Genomic DNA, 17680 nt, shown 5'->3' with positions numbered 1-17680 from the left:
CGGACTCTCAACCACTGTGCCACCAGGGAAGGCCAGCTCTGTCTTTTTTAAAACATGAAATTATGTATCTCTAATCTTGAGTTTCCTTGGAATTCTTTATAAATTTCTCGTGTCATATACACCCGTGTCAGCTGAGCCCTCTCCTAATTACAAGCCTGAGGGTATCTGATAGCCTTGTTTCTCCTCTGTGACATGGCGGGCAAGGCTGTCTTCTGAAGTGACGTAGCATTGAAAAATTCTACCCGTCTTCTGGGGTGGAAGTAGCATTGAGAAAGCATGCATTTTGGAAGCAGACAGACCTCTGTTTAAACTGCTCTCCATCCTTTACTAGCTGTGTGATATTGTGTCTTTAATCTTCTTATCCGTAAAATTGGGATAATAATAACTGTTCAGGGTAACCGTCTTCATCATTATCCTCATCATTCTCAATTTTAATAGCTCATCTTTATTGAGAACTGCATACCATAGAGTGATTTCCAGCACTTTAAGTACATTATCTCATTCAGTACCCCCAACAGGCTGATGAAGACAGTAGTGCTCTTTCATTTTACAAATGAGGAGATGGGACACAGAGAGGTTAAGTAACTGCTTAATGGTTATGATGGTTATTAGTACAGTATATTCAGCTCCTAGGATAATACTTGGTATTATGTGTTGCTATCCTGCTCCCCCATCCTGCCCCCCTGCCCCCCGCCCGTAAATGGTAGCTAGAATTATTAGGTGGTTTAAGGGTTGTTGAAAAGATTTGGCGGTGCCTCTGTTATGAATCCCTGATGGCAGAAGATCCAGTGCATTGAGGGCCTTGCTGTGGTTAGAAGTCTCACATTCCCATTGATTGCCCATCAGTACATGGTCAGATTTTCCTTGGTGGGACCCAGTGGAATAAAAGGCAGAGAAGCAATTGAGTGGGTTCATTCAGGGATAGAGAGGGGTTGGTGGTGACTGGCAAGTATGGTTGAAATGCTTGACTGCAAGGCACATGCTAGAGAGAAGGGGAGGGAAGCCCTAAGGGGCTGATGAATGGGGAGAGCTGGGACTGGAGGCTTCTTGGGAATTGTGGGGAGGGGAGAAAGAAGGATTTTTTTTTTTCCTTAAGGAGTAGGATTGTCTACTCTAAAATATCAGAGGTGAAATGATTGCAGGAACTAAGCTCCATGGAGCACCCCTGGGATGAAGTTCTTAGAGCAGCAGTAAAAGTTGCTGGGATAGAGGAAGTCAGCAAAATGTGAAGCAAGAGGTCGTTTAGGTGATTTTCATGGGATTTAAAATTGTCCAAGGTAATGATGGTTAGGAAGAAAACCTTTGAGTCAGGGCCAAAATGTTTAGTGCATCCGGGGCTGTTATGGCAGGGCTGATGCCAACGAGGAGAGTTTTTGAGTGAAAATGAAATTGGCCCCATCTAAAAGAGTGCTTTGGGGAGGTTGGGAGCATTCTGGCTCTGTCTCCTGTTTGGAGACCCTGGGGTGAGGGAAAACAAGCTGCTTATTCCCAGGGTTTTGAGAAAAGTGATACATCTGGGAAAAGCACGGTTTCTTAAAGGGGAGAGAACACTCCTGCCTGCTTTGTAGCAAAGGATACTCCTACAGCCAATGTTGAAATAATCCAGCACCGTGTGCTTCTTAGAAGGAGAACAGAAGAGGGGTAGGGAAATTGCAATTGAATTCTTGATCCATTACCCCATACAAAGAGCAAATGTCACTCATGTTCTCCGGTAGTACATTCTGGAAGAAAGAAAGGGGCCCATCTAAGGAGAGAGACTTAAAGCTAACTGTCCTAAGAGGTTTTGAAATTGTGAAGACATGAATGAGATTACATATAGGCCCTAACAGTCAATGATAAAATGTTAATTCTGTCCAATATCATATGGAATTAAATGCTTGGTAGAATCGATTGGAACCTCTGTGAAAAGGAGGGGTCATCATAAAAACACAGAGAAAATTAAATGATTCCACTTTATCTGGAGGATGGTAGAGTCAATGGAAGTAAACATTGTCAATTAATAAGCGTATTCCAAAAGATGATCATGAATGGTAACTAAAAATAGATCATTGGAGCTACACGCGCGATCTCTTGAGGTTTCCATATTGAAATTGTACTGTTTACACATCAAAGTAAGTTTGGCCTGTGTAGCGACACTGCAAATATGGAAAAAGAAAAGGCTGCAGCCTGTTTTTATGCTTTTTAGATCATCGCTAATAAGGATAGCTCTATACTTAGAACATTTTTGTTGATGAATAAGTGAAAAATAAATCCTTTCTTTGCCACAGAACTATGTAGTTCTGGAAGTCTAGGGCAGTGAGAACGTTCTGAATTTTAAGGCACCTGTAGCCACCATGCGTGAGGAGATATTAATTGAAGTGGCTAGCGGCTGCCTGATGTTTATCATCTGTGTTTGTTCTAGAGAATGCACATAATGTATCCATGCCGTGGTTCCATTATTTTACCTTTGAAACCTTTTTTGTAGGTCACTTGGGACAGCTATTTTATACAACCCAGAAACTAAGCAAATATTGTGACGAAAATATTTTGATTACCATGTGCTACTGAGGAAGAAAAAAGTAGTGGTTTATATTTACTATAGTAACTCTGAATAAGGTCTCGCTTCATTGAAGTGATCGCTATTGATAGGATGGTAACCATAGCGGTATAAATTGATTGAAAGGTTTATGTGTTTTGTGTGGATAGTTAGTTTTAAATAGGTATATGCACGAAATACATTAATGAAGAAAGGACAGGCAGAGGAAAGCCAACCAGCCCCAAAGAGCAACCACAGACATGGAGCTGGTTTGGAAGTGTCTCACCTTCTGGACTTAAAAGAAGTCAGAGCTTTATGGTTAGAGAGAAATTCAGTGTCTCTGGTTCATTTAGGAGAAGGTCTGCAAAGCTAATAGGAAGCAGATGGGTGTGCAGTGACCTAGAGAATCTGGATTAGTATAGATACTCAATCTGAGAAGTCTGAGGAGAGTACCATGCTGGCTTCAAAGGAAGTAGACTAGAAGTATTTGGTGGAAACTCTGAGATATAAGAAAGCAGTTTTGAAACCAACGGTTGCTTTTTTTTTTTTCTTTTTCTGACATCGCCCCAAATAGGGGCAACTTTGGTAAGATAGCGATCACTAAACACTATATCGCTCTGCAAAGGTGTGTCTTTTTTTTTTTTAACATCTTTATTGGAGTATAATTGCTTTACAATGGTGTGTTAGTTTCTGCTTTATAACAAGATGTGTCATTTTTAAACTGTCAACTGAGGATTTAGCTTTTCAGCAATCCCCAAAGTGGGGGGAAATGATGGATTGGTGGTCTACCCTCAATCACACTTGTCTCCGCAAACATTTTTATGAATGCAGTGGCTGAAAATCTGAGTCAGGCACTGGGAGCATGTGATCTCACTCTAGGAGATTATCATGAGACTCAGTGGATGGTTTTAACTTGGACACATTGTTTCTCTTCCAATACCTGTCCTTTGATAAAAGAAGCTAAATCTTTGTTAACAAAGAGAGACCCGATGGTAATTAAATGTCCAGTGTATTTTTAAAACCTGGTCCCAAATTGTTAACATATGCTCCATGGTTCTTAGGAAATGTTCTTGCGGTTTAAAAGTTTTTTTTCAAAAGATGTGCGGTGACCTTTTGATTAAACAATATCGCGCACTATTACATTTTCTTTCTAAATGTGACATCACTTTCCACAAATTTTCAGATGCTGTATATGCCCAGAAATAAGACACTGTCTTGAGACCAGAGAAAGCAATTTACCAAGAGGCTTTCGGTCATGCTCCCTCTGGAAAAAAAAAAATTTATTACACAAGTGTACTCTGTAGACTAGTGGCTCATGGGGATTTAAAAATGGAGGAACTACTTGCTAAACTTAATCTATAGGTCTTTTAGTACCACTTCGCTCCTTTACTCTTTGGACCCGAGAAGTAAGTCTTCCTTCTAAAATGTGTCCTGGGCACAACTGTGAAACGGACCCTGTTTACACCCGAACCCCAGCTCTTAGTTCCAGCCCCTCTCCTGGGGCCCGGCTCCCTCTTTCTCGTGCCTCTCTCTTCATTGACACTGAGGCACACATGATGGATAATAGAGAACTTGAATTTGTAACTTTAGCCAACAGGTAAACTTAAACTATATTTAAATCTTAGCATTCCCAGACCCTTAAAATTATCCAAATGGGTGGTTGCTTACACCACTGAATAAAAAAAGCCAGCCTACCTGCCTCTTTACACCCCACCCCCCTTCCTCTTCACTTAGTTGGGGACGCCAGAAATCGAGGGGGGCCGTGACCTTCTCATCTTGTTGCATTTGCCGTGATATTAAGGCATTAAGACTGTGTTAAGTGGCCGGGCTTTCTCTGTTAGCTGTTTTAGACTCAGTTACACATTGCAGGGGGTAGTCTGTGGCCATTTAGTCCCTGGTTAGATTAGAGACAGCTGTTGTAGCCTCGTCTATTTCCCATTTCCTCTCTCAAGAGCACTAGACTGGGCTAAATTAAAGTTGAGGTGAAGCTAATGATGAAGAGCTGACTTTCTCTTCCCATCTTTGCCAGCCAGAAACTTCCTGTTTTCCTGGCAGGGCCTTTGAGAATGGGGTAGACCAGCTGGGTAAGAGGCATGGAATTGGGTCCCCTCGCCTGGGTGATTGCCTTGTTAGGGGGTGCTTGTCCCCCTCAGGACCTATGCAATCACCCCTTATTGCTACGGGACCCACAGATAGAATCAGATCTCAGGATGCTCCCACGGGACAAGCACAATGTCTGACCTGGGAGGAAAGAGCTTATACTGCAAAGTAATTGCAGGCTTGTGCATTTTCTTCTACCAGAATCCTCAGGAATATGTGTGGAAATGGCTTCTAAGGGTGTGAGACCAAGGAGAAGCAGTGTATGCTGAGACTGAATTTATTGATACTGTTGTATTTAGCAGAGATTCCAGATTTAATTTAGGTGCATGGCTAGGACTCTTGACAGTTTAGTCAACTTGGTTGATGAAACTGAAGGAACTTATGCTCTCACCAGGGGAGGAGTATGTCAGAGCTTCTCTGGTGTGATGGAGAGGAAGGAATCCAAAGGCTTGAAGAGCTAGGAAAGCTGGTGTGAATTTCTCAAGTGTGAGCTGCTCCCCACTGCAGAGGAGACCCCCTTCCCTAGGAGACTGAGCAAATTGAGAGACACATAGTGAAGGGAGTATCCAAGATGACTGTCCTCTATAACGTGGCTATGACAGTTGGGAGATGCTGCCCTTGAGATGGGTTCTTTGTTTCCTTGGTTGTGACGGGATCCCGGAGAAGCAGAGGCCAAGAACTGAACCACCTAAGACAAGGTGGGCACACTCGCCATAACAGACAGCAGGGATGAAGAGGCAGAATGTTTCATCCTGGAAGGAATTTTGATGAGAGCTAGTTGATCACAATCTCCCTAGGGATAGATGAGAAGGATGGCCACCTAAGGGTTCATTTTCTCCCTCTGTATATTTTATAAGAGGAAGACTTCTGGTCTGTGAGCCAGAAAGCTAAGCTGAGTCATCACAATGGAAAGGCATAGCCTCTTAACCCAGCTTCCAAACCCAAGTTAGACTCAGAGTAATTAAGGCCACATTCCCTTGAGGGAATTTTAAACATGGCCACATGTATGTACGGTAGATATTTTTTCACATCTTCCCCAAAGGATTTGTGTTCATTTACTAGAGCAACTGTCCAGAACAAAAGGAAGTACCTGGACCTTTTAGAGATTTCTAGGCACTGGCTCTGAGTTGCTGGTAACACCTGAGGACCCAAAATGCCATTATGGGTGATCAGTCCATGTGTGGGCTTATAGTGGTCAGGTAAAAAATGGAATTTTGGCTAACCTAAAAATTGCAGTGAGTCCGGTAGTCTGCAGATCCCATACTCTGGTTATTTCCTCAGTTTGTGAGTTCATAATCAGAGTAGATGTATTTGGCAACTGGAAGAATCCCCACATTGGCTCTCTGACTTGTGAAGGAAGGGCTATCTTGGTAGGAAGGGTCAAGTAGAAGCCTATGGAATTTCCCTTCTATGCCAGAATAATATACAAAAAGGAATACCGCATTCCTGGTGGAGTTGCAGAAATTGGTGCCCTCACCAAAGACTTGAAAAAATGAAGACGCTTCTCATGTCTCCTTTTAACTTGCCTCTTTGGCCCATGTGGAAGGCAGATTTATTTTAGAGAGTGACTTTGGATTCTTGTAAACTTGATGAAATGGTGATTCCAATTTCAGCTGCTGTTCAAGGTGTGGTATCTTTATTGAAAACACTCAACATAGCCCCTAGCTCCTGTTTTGCAACCTTTGGTGAATACTTTACCTCTGAACCGGTTTGCGAGGATAACAGAAGCAGTTTGCTTTTACCTGGCAAGGCCAACAGTATACCATCACAGTCTTGCCGTTCATCCTCTATTCTGCAGTATGTTGATGTTACTGATGTACCACAGCACGTCATACTGGTCCAATACACTGATGACATAGTAATTGGGCCTGATAAACAGGAAATAACAGGTACTTTAAATGCTTTAGTGAGACACGTTCAATGCAGGGCTGGGAGAGAAACCCCACTCTTGCTACCAAGTAATGTGTCAGTTCGTGTCCAGTCAGGGTAAAGGAAACCACATTAAATATTTTAGCAGAGAGAAATTACTATTAGGAATTGGTTAAACAGGTCATGGAGGATTGAGGATGTAAGAAAGGAAGGCTGAGGTCGTAGGGAGAGTTATAACAGGAAGTGGCTACTGTTCCTAGGGCAGGAGTGACAAAGGAAGGAAGTTGGGGTTATTGGAATCTAGGACCTGGAAGAGGAATGGTTCTCTGGGGCTGGGACACTGACTTCTGGAGAGAGGGCACTGCCAGCCTGGTGTAATCGCAGCTGAATGTTGTAATCCAGCAGTAACCACAGCTGGAGGCCACGTAGTAGCCACTGCCCACCCACTTGAGCTGTAGTGACCCGAAAAGGAGTGTTAACAGGGCCTGTCCTGGAAACTGGAACCAGCTGCTGGGGTGCTGTAGGCTGGAGCAGCACACAGAGCTGGAAGGAGCAGCCCTTTCCCCTCTTTTTTCATTTTATGTCTCTTGAGCATCCCATTTGGTAGAACCTAACAGGGAGCCGGGCGGCAAAGGAGGATGTTTGTGAGTCCTCACCCCTGCGTTGCAGAACGTGGGGAGGGTGAGTCCAGCACAGTTTCCCTGGCCAGAGCAGAATTTGTGTTGATAGGCCACGTAGTTGTTTCCAGTTGTCGACCCCTTGGTAATTTGTGCTGGCTTTCCTTCCCCTTATTGACATCAGCCTCCATGGTGGTGAAATTGGGACCGGAGCGGGGGGGAGCGGGGAGGGAAACTGGTGAAAGTTACCTTTCACTTTTTGTTTTTAGGTGATTTGATTGATGGTATCTGGTCCCTTGCCTCCTATAACCCTGTATTTTGGTCCCCTTGGTAGAAGCCTTCTTCTCAAGGTTTCTTCCCTATTTATGGTAGATTCAGGGGTGTTCTCATCCCTGAATCCCTTCATTCACACTTCCCATTTTCAGTGCCTCTGCCTGTAGGCACCTGGGCATTGACTCCTGCACTGTGCTTCAGAACTATTATTTAGAAGTGGGTTTGCTACACTAGGAGATTTCTCCTGGTTGAGGTATGTCCACTTGCTTCTTGCCTAAAGGAGCAAGTGTACGGGTAGGCCGAGTTTGTGGAGATATTTGGACCAATTAACTCCCGAGCAGTGTGTTCTGGCCTCTTCCAGCTCATCTACTGTGAATCGGCCTCCTTTTCACTTTGTCGTTTCCCGCATGGACTAATTCAATCTTCAGTCTCTGTTTTCTAAGGGAAGACTCCAGGGTGAAGTCATCTCATTCTTTGTCTTTAGTACCAGCAGAAAATAGGGCCATGATGTCCGTGATCGAGGGCCCTCCAGACTCTGTCAGTGGCTGCTGTTCTCGCCAAGGCGGAGTCCGTGTGGCTTTCTGTCCTGCGCTTCCTCCCCACTTCCTTCCCTGCTTTAGGAACAAATCTTGTGATCCGTTAGCAATCACAGCTGCAGGCTGCACAGTAGCCACTGCCCTTCCACTAAAGCTGTAGTGACCAGAAAAGAAAAATAATCAAGTCCCTCATGAAAAACAGTGGCTCATCCAAGGGCTCCATGGTGGGGGGGTGATTTGGCCCGAGCGCAATTCCTAGCCCGATGCTCTGGATGGGCAGCGTCGAGGAAGGACCACAGGCTATTTTCATTACTTTAGAAACTGAACGGAAATCTGCACGTGCCTACAACAAGGCTGCACAGGCTCTACATTAGCAAAATATAAGATTTATTTGCCTTGGATTCGAATTACACAAACACCCTGTGGGAACCATCCCATGCACATCAGAGGCTCCCTTTGGCACTTGTGTGTCTAAGAAAACTATCAGCAAATGAGATAGTAAGGCCAGTTGATAAAAAAATCTTTCAAAATATGTTTTGTGAGGGGAAACAAGTACAGTGATTTAAAGTGGTGTACAGGTGGGGCAGCCCAGGTGTTCGGACAGCCAGGCCATTACTCAAAACCTAAAACAGTTGGGTTTTAGGGCATTGAATAATTTATGAGAGATAATAGGTTAAAAATAATTCACTATTTTTTTACATAGGGGAAGTTAAATATATTTTAAAACACTGAATAAGTCCTTAAGATGGATTAGGGAAAAGGGGAGAGATTTAAAATACACAGATATGTCATTGGATATGAAAAGAATATCTGTGAGAAAAAATGAGACATTATATATGTCCAAATCTGCCAGTTTCAGCTTCACAAACAATTTCATTATAATGTTGGCCATTCAGAGCCAGAGTAAACAGTTCTGACAATCTTGAATGAGTTTGTCACCATCATTTTTCCTAGTATCTGTACTAACGGGTTATAAATCCATTTTAATTAAAACTGGTAAACAGCACCTGAAAGTGTTATACCACTTCAATAAGCATAGCACCAGTTCTAATACAGTATGACTTTGACACCTTTGAATTAAAAAACGATCCAACTTTAGCAAGAGATAAATGAAGTTGATAATTAAAAGTGGGTTATGGGCTCAATTTGGACAAATTAGATTGCAGGGTGGTTTTTGCCCTCTATTGGAGTATTTTCTGTGTGCATGGCCAATGTTTAACAGATAATTTCCAAATCTCCACTTCCTTTCTATATAGACTTTTTGGGTTTACGGGCTGTTGCAATGAAGCAAAATCTCATGTACATATATACATTCACAGCTTTTAAATGTGTGAAACCATGATATGACAATCCCAGCAATTAAAAGATTCAGTGAAGCTGTTTAGATGTTTTCAGTCTGCTTTCTTCTTAACTGAAGCCCCTTATAATTACATGTTGAGTTCAGTGAGATACATTTGAATCTTGTTTTTTTTTTTTCTTTCAGAAAAATAACTAATGTATGCTAGCTAGTACTTTAAGGTAAACTTCCTGATCTAAAACTACGCCAAGGAATTCTAGTAGAATACGGATTCCTCTTATTCAAGGAAAGATAGTGTGCATTTTAAAGTAGTGATTCCCTCTAGACATTTCCTTTGAACATTTCCCTCTTTGCAGTAGATCATGTATAAAACGGCTGTTTTTTTAGATAAAAGAAAGTTAAATTGACTTTAACTCTTTTTGCACTAAGGAAATCTTTCATACCTAGAATTGTGCTGCTGAACTGGCATAAGAGACACAAACTCGTAGTGTGTTAGGACTAGAAGGGACCTTGGGCGTCATCTGGTCGACCCCGTTATTTTACAGATGAGATACAGGCTGGCAACTTGCCCACAGCCTGTCACACAGGGAGCGGGTGGCACAGCCAGACAAGAGCCCAGGCTTCCTGACACCCAATTTATGTGCTCTTTCAAGTCTTGGCTGCCCTCAGGCTTTTTGTTTTTGTTTTTTTGTCCCTCGAATTAGTGTTTTCTGTTTTTTTAATTAAAAAATTTTTAATTGAAGTATAGTTGATTTACAGTCTTGTGCCTATTTCTGCTGTACAGCAAAGTGACTCAATTACACACATATGGACATTATTTTCTTTATATTCTTTTCCATTATGGTTACCTCAGTGTTTGATCTTGTTCAGCAATTGGACTTGCTGGCATTTGATGGATTTGCACTTTTTGTTAAGTAGAAAACTGCCAATTTCTTAGTGTATAAATGATTGAGGTGAAGAGAGAATCCTGTGTTACAGAAATACTCGATGGACGAACTTGATATAAAAATTGGCTTTAACTCGTCAGTCCCTCTTTTCTCAGAGCCAAAAATGAAGTCTCTGACTGTGTAACCAAACGGCTCATAGCAAACGTTTTTGACCTTTTAGAACAGAAGAATCAATAACAGAAGATGACAAGAGGAGGTATGTTTGGTGTTGAAGCTACCTTTAATTTGAATAATTTTGGTCCCACCTCATGGATTTAATTTAACATGAATTAATTTAACTCATGCATTTAATCGACCACTGTAGCACATTGCCAGTAATACAGATTCCACCAGGAAAACTTTTGGCACAGAGAATACAGGTAGGAGCATGCAGTATGATAAATATCTTGCCCAGGGACCATAATCTTTGCTTCTTCCAAACGAGCTTGGTTTGTCATGTGCAAACGGCTTGTGCTAGTTTCCATCTTGTGGCCTTTGGATGTGCTGTTCTCTAAAATTGGATGATATCTCTTCCTTCCTTCCGCCTTCTCCGTCCTTCCATCCTCTGATTAGCAGAACTCCACTCTCATTACTCCTTATCTCTCTCTCTTCCTCCTCACTTTATACCTACCTACAGGTAAAGTGTTTTTGTGTGTCCATAGCACCTCATACCACATTGACCACTCTGAATTCTTGATAATGTTGACTGACTAACTGTAACATGTCACGCTACTGATATTTATTACTCTACTAAATTGTAAAAATCCTAACTTCTCTTCTTTCTCATTGCAAGTAAAATATCTAAAAATTCTACTACACAGCTTTCTTTTTTATATATATAGCTTCTTTTTTTTAACATAGAAAAACAGTTATCTCTCCAAGGGCAATAATATTCTGAATTCTACTTTTGAAAAGTCATGAGTTATTTTAATAATTCTATAATTGTTTGAAGGGCTCCATGCTCTCATAATTTTCTGCAAATGTTTAGTAACCATGTAGTTTGGTCTGATTTTTCTATCTCTGCTTCTTTTTATCAAGAAACTATGGAGGGGTGTATGTTGGTCTACCATCTGAAGCTGTCAGTATGGTGTCCAATCAAACAAAGACTGTGCGAAAAAGTAAGTAAAACCATGTGATGTTTACTCTCTCTACATGTTTTTTTTTTGTTTTGTGAAAAACGTATGAAATGTATATTTCAGCTTGCCTGACTCACCCTACATGTTACTGACTTGCAGTGAACTGTGTATAAGAGCCATAGCTGGGACTTCCCTGGCAGTCCAGTGGTTAAGACCCTGTGCTTCCACTGCAGGGGGCGTAGGTTTGACCCCTGGTCAGGGAACTAAGATTCCACATGCCGCTCGGTGCGGCCTTAAAAAAAACAAAACCAAAAAATCCATATCTGCTCATTGTAATCATTCGTTGAAATTGCCACCCACGTGATGAGGGTAATTCCAGAGCAAAATTTAGCTTCTGTTTGTCATTATGCTCCGTGGATATTTTAAATTTCTTGTTAATTTCAGTGATGATCAGTGTGAAAATGAAAGCAAACATTTCAGTAAGTTTATGGAGTTTTTGTAGAACATAAAGGTACATTCCTATAATATATTATAAATGTGACTGATAAGTAGTCTGGTGATTAGAAGAAAATTAACTGTATTTTGTATAATGAAATGAAGTGGAGGCTCCTTTTTCTGAGTTTTAGTAGTTAGTAATTGCAGGGCTAATGAAGTTCTTTTGATAATAGGTACGATTGCAGCCTTGTAGATAGCTTCTCGCTTAAGTAAATTTTTTTTAAATTTATTTTTATTTATATTATTTATTTTTGGCTGTGTTGGGTCCTCTTTGCTGTGCACAGGCTTTCTCTAGTTGTGGCGAGCAGGGGCTACTCTTCATTGCGGTGCTCGGGCTTCTCGTTGCTGTGGCTTCTCTTGTTGTGGAGCATGGGCTCTAGGTGCATAGGCTTCAGCAGTTGTGGCACATGGGCTCAGTAGTTGTAGCCCTTGGGCTCTAGAGCACAGGCTCAGTAGTTGTGGCGCACAGGCTTGGTTGCTCCGTGGCATGTGGGATCTTCCTGAACCAGGGCTCGAACCCATGTCCCCTGCATTGGCAGGCGGATTCCTAACCACTCCGCCACCAGGGAAGTCCCTTAAGTAAATTTTTAAGTGTGGCTTGTGGTGAAGAATGCTGATTTACTAATCACTGTACAGTTGTCTGATAATATGGTTTTAAAGAACTATTAATATATACACATAAAATTACATATATGTAATATTTGATTTAATTTGTACACAAGCCTTAATTATTTCTTAACGTACTATGGTTATTTGTTCCTCATTGTTTTTTCTCTACTCTATGATTTAGACTAGCAAATACATATATGTCTCAACTATTTGTAGGAAACTAGAATATATTCTTTATAACTGAACATTTAACTTTTCTTAATTTTCTCTTTTTTTAAGATTAGAAGAAAGTAATATCATGACAATAATCAAGAGGTACTGTATATTTTTCTAAATAATTCTATATATTTAGCCTGGATGAATGAACTGTAGATATTAATGCTCTATATTTCTAAGAAATCTCGAACTTGAGTATGAGGAGGGGTCTCATCTTGTGGTTAAATCTATGGAACCCAATATATTTTATTGTAAAGAGGTCTTTAACGACTAGATCAATTTTCTTTGCAGTTACTTTTTTTTCATTAATATTTTTTCAAATGTAACTTAATTCACTTAATAAGAACAAGCTGTTTGCCTAGACTACCAGGGTTTCACTCTTCATTGCCAAAATCTTTGAGGGGCTAGGGCCTTGGAAGTGACAGACAAGGAGAGACTAGAGAGGTTGGGAATTAGATTAGGATCAATATTAAATGTTTGGCAATAGTCAGGGGTAGTTGATATACAGAGAGAAGATGTACCAGTACCAAAACTCCAGTAGAGACAGGCAGTCGTCAGTGTGCAAAGATGCAGTTTTTCAGGAAGGAATAGTAAAATCATAGACCAAGTTTAAAAGATGAAGCACTGTGGACCTGGTGAAGAGCTTGGAGTTGGAATTATAAGACAAGCAAGAACAAGGACAGAAGAAAAATAGCTTTCATTTTTTAACTACTGTCTGGGTACTAGTCTCTAGAAGCTACTGAGCAGCATTTCCATTGAGGAAGAGAGTTTCTGTTTACCTGGACCAAAATGCATGCAATGCTTAGATCCCCACTGTCTTTCAGTCTTGCTGAATGACATCCCACCTCTTTTGAGCATCCAGTGATCAGGAATGCTCTGTCTCCTGAGATAGCCCATTCTCTTTTGGGTGTCAAACAACCCTGGATTTGAATTCAGGCTCTTTCACTTACTAGCTGGGCAAGTTTCTTCCCCTGACGCTCATTGAAGGGTTTGTGTTAGGATTAAATGTGAAGTAAATGGTAGCTTCTGCTATAATTGTCATTGTCATCATCACCATCAATATCATCATCACTGTACCATCATCCTTTTTAGTAACCAGAATCCAGCCATTGGTAGATCAGAAGCAAGACTGATTTGATATTGAACCAGCATCTGGCTGAGGGCCAGTACTGATGCTGGTGTCTGGGATGGGATGGGTTGCAGAAAAAGCTCACAGGTGGAGACAAATAAGCTTTCCTACTGGAGAAAAGGGACATGGAAGCTGTAACTGGTTTCTTCTGGACAAGAAATACAACAATATTGGGCAACTGCTTTTTCAGAGACCCTCTCATCAAGGCTACAGCATTATGGAGCATTATTCCCTAGTGCCCATAACCGCGTTAGGGTGTTGAGCTTCTCTTTAGGAACTTGCTGGAGATTTTCTATTTCTAGTATTTTTAACAGAGTTCTAACTCTCATGTAGATTTCTGAGTTCCCTGCTAGTTTTCCCTGATGCAGCAGTAGTTTTACTATTTGCATCAACTAGAAAAGATAATCTAGTTGAAAGTAAACATATATTAGTGTTTACCCTCCTGAAAACAGGGTGTATTTCAAAAAGCATCTGAATAGAGTGGAAAGAAGTGCTGTGTAGATAGATATCTGGAGACTCGGTAGCTCTGCTGTTAACACAGGACCTTAGATGAATCCCTTACCTTCTCCCAGCTTCACCCAATTTCAGTTTTTACATGTCAGAGTTACACAAGATGATTGTCCAGCTTTGTATATGGATCTAAAATTTCCTGATAACAGTTGAACACTATTGCTGGTTAGTCAGTCCACATAACATTAGACAGCTAGGTAGAATATTTCCTTACTGCTTGTGGCTATCAATATAAAAATAAAAACTATTTTATTGCCATCCCTCTCTCCTCTCAGTTTCCACCATTCTTTACCTCTATTGCTAAACAATCCATTTGCCTCTTTTGAATTATCTGAAAAGTTTTCTAAGTTGATAGGCTGTCCATTTACTCAATTGATAAGCACCCATTGTGGTACTTATCTGTGAGGCATCTGGATGCATGGCATCTGAGCTTAAATTATTGGGCAGAAACCCTGATGAGAAGAGACATTTTATGGAAAAGATTGGAGACACTTTTTTTTTTGACCTAACATATAAAACCTCTCTAGAAATAAAGCCACCGAACTCACTCAGTGACCCAACTTCAAAGTTGATTTGGTTACTTTTTTTTTTTTTTTTTTTTCAGTATGCGGGCCTCTCACTGTTGTGGCCTCTCCTGCTCTCCTGTTGCGGAGCACAGGCTCCGGACGCACAGGCTCAGCGGCCATGGCCCACGGGCCTGGCCGCTCCGCAGCATGTGGGATCCTCCCGGATCGGGGCACAAACCCCTGTCCCCTACATCGGCAGGCTGGTACCCGGGCCTCTCACTGTTGTGGCCTCTCCCGTTGCGGAGCACAGGCTCCGGACGCGCAGGCTCAGCGGCCATGGCTCACGGGCCCAGCCACTCCGTGGCATGTGGGATCCTCCCGGACCGGGGCACGAACCCGTGTCCGCTGCATTGGCAGGCGGACTCTCAACCACTGAGCCACCAGGGAAGCCCTGATTTGGTTACTTTCTGAAGCAAATTGAGGAATGATTTCAGAATCAAAGTTACTTATATCACGATACAAATGTAGTTTCTTCCCTAGATGACCCAGGGGTGAAAGTTATGCCCATTTAGGTATACGGAGTGCTGCCAGCACAGTGATGCTTCTCAGACGCCAGTGGATGGGCTCGCTGCATCAGATCCGCTCGGGGAGCTCGAGGTGAAGTGGATGGCTTGCCCCTCTTCCCAAGAGGGTCTGACCAAACAAGGAAGGGATAGATTGTGGCTGAGCCGTTGGTATCTTTGTGAGGTTGCCGTGTAGCTTGGTTCAGGCATCCTCCTGTTGTATTTTGGTTATAAGTTTAGAAGTCTCTCTCTCCACCTGACTTTGTCTCTTCATATAAGTGTCAACAGTGCTTCACGCTGTGCTGGCCACATATTCAGTCTCAAATCAATACTGGACGGATGTTGAACGTGTGTTTTACTGAAAAGAAAATCAGTAAATAATTTGCAGGCTTAACGCTGATGTGTTTTTATCTAAGTGGTGCCTTTTCGTGCTTGCTAACTCTTCCCTTTTTTGTTTGTTGCCTTCATAGCCTGCTCATCAAGATCTGGATGGAAGTTTTGCTTTGTGGGATTTTGTAATAACGTGCACAGACATTTCCAAGGAAATTCTAAGCAGTCGCCCCCCACCGCCCCAAATTCTTAGTTTATAGTTAAAACCATGGTACATATTGAATGTTGTGGTACTAGAAAAGAATTGGTTAAACAACACACGTATATGGAACTATATTTGGTCCACCTGTGGAAGACAAGTTTACAAAGGGTTCTTGCCCAGCTGGCTGCTGTGTCCCAGCTGTGTTCTCACCCTGGCCATCCCCACAGCTCATGAAGATCATGTCTTTTCACTGATACGTTTTTGATAGTTTTTATATAACAAAATCCTTCATCTGTTTATAACTTAGAATAATAAGGCACTATCGATGAATTACCCGAAGTAATATATTTGTCTGTTATCTTTCACTATTTCTACTTCATGTGAATTTTTAGCTGTCAAATTGTTAAATTGATGCTTACTGTTATCTCTTTCCTTTTTTACTATTTGGTTTTCAGCTTTATTTAAATATGAGAGGAGTTTCTTTATTGAGAACAGTGTACTACATGGCAGTACTTAAACTGTTGAGGTTTGCATGCCGTGTGTACATTTTGATTAATTTCCTATTTTCTTTAGTCAAAGGCTTAGGTAACTACAAATACATCATAGCCATTGAGTCTCCCATTCTACCTGTGTGTGATCAGAGCATCTCGTCATGTTAATTCTACACTGTTTTCAAGGACTTGTCACTGATGTTAGACGGATATTTGGAAAGTTCTTAATTTGATAGTGATCATGTGTATCCACTTAGTACTGAAGTGTAAATCACTCAATTTACCAGTGTATTTCAACAATTAAAACATTTTTATCCCTCTTTACCTGGATTTCTTCATTATTTTTCAAAAGAGCACTTTCAAATAAGTCACACATTGTGATGTATAGATATATCAGTATAAAAATAAAAATGTATAAATAGACTACTATGAAAAACCAAAATTTTTCACAAGAAGAAAAGCATTATCTTATGTAATTTGGTCCATACAACTATCATAGGGATATCAGATTTTTCTTTTTATGTCTTTACTGGAGTATAATTGCTTTACAATGTTGTGTTAGTTTCTGCTGTACAACAAAGTGAATCAGCTGTACGTATACATATATCCCCATAGCCTCTCCCTCTTGAGCCTCCCTCCCACCCTCCCTATCCCACCCCTCTAGAGGGACATCCGATTGATCTGAAAAATAAAGCTGAAGGTTAGAGTCACTGAGAAGTGATTACGATCCACCCACTCCTGTCCCACATCCACACGTCCATAATGAAATTTAGGTGAAACAGCAGTAGTTTATCCCATTAGAGATAACAGATTAACTTTTTGAAAACTTTTAATTTTGAAATAACCTTAGATTTACAGAGGAGTGTAAGGATGGTACAGAGAGTTCCTGTGTGCCCTTCATCTTTTAAAACATTAATTTTTATTGGAGTATAGTTGATTTACAGTGTTGTGTTAGTTTCTGCTGTACAGCAAAGTGAATCAGTTATACATATACATATATATCCACTCGTTTTTAGATTCTATTCCCATATAGGTCATTACAGAGTATTGAGTAGAGTTGCCTGTGCTATACAGCAGGTTCTTATTAGTTATCTATTTTATATATAGTTGTGTGTATATGTCAACCCCAATTTCCCAATTTATCCCTCTCTCTTCTTCCCCCGTGGTATCCATAAGTTTGTTTTCTACGTCTGTGACTCTATTTCTGTTTTGTAAATAGGTTCAATTGTACCATTTTTTTTAGATTCCACATATAAGCAGTATCATATGATATTTGTCCTTCTTTGTCTTTCTATGTCTGACCAGCTTCCCCTAATGTTAAATAACATCTTACAAAACATAGCACATTTGTCAAAACTGAGAAATTGAACTTTGGTACAATGCTATAAACTAAACTGCAGCCTCTCATTGGATTCCATTA

General features: G+C 41.0%; 1 protein-coding gene across 1 annotated transcript in view; it reads left to right on the top strand.

The window, feature by feature from the left end:
* Positions 1–16584, top strand: part of CUNH12orf75 (chromosome unknown C12orf75 homolog) — a 37707-nt gene extending 21123 nt beyond the window's left edge. The window contains exons 3-6 of the mRNA XM_007447304.1: positions 10315–10350; positions 11172–11251; positions 12593–12628; positions 15708–16584. Of these exons, the coding sequence (XP_007447366.1) occupies positions 10315–10350; positions 11172–11251; positions 12593–12597 (121 nt within the window). The 3' untranslated portion in view covers positions 12598–12628; positions 15708–16584. The remainder of the gene's footprint in view (positions 1–10314; positions 10351–11171; positions 11252–12592; positions 12629–15707) is intronic.
* Positions 16585–17680: the final 1096 nt, after the last annotated feature.

Source organism: Lipotes vexillifer, unplaced genomic scaffold (genome assembly GCF_000442215.2).
Source record: "Lipotes vexillifer unplaced genomic scaffold, Lipotes_vexillifer_v1.1 scaffold1017, whole genome shotgun sequence".
Taxonomy (NCBI): Eukaryota; Metazoa; Chordata; class Mammalia; order Artiodactyla; family Lipotidae; genus Lipotes; species Lipotes vexillifer.
Note: the sequence above shows the minus strand (reverse complement) of the source record. Positions and strands in the feature narration are given on the sequence as shown.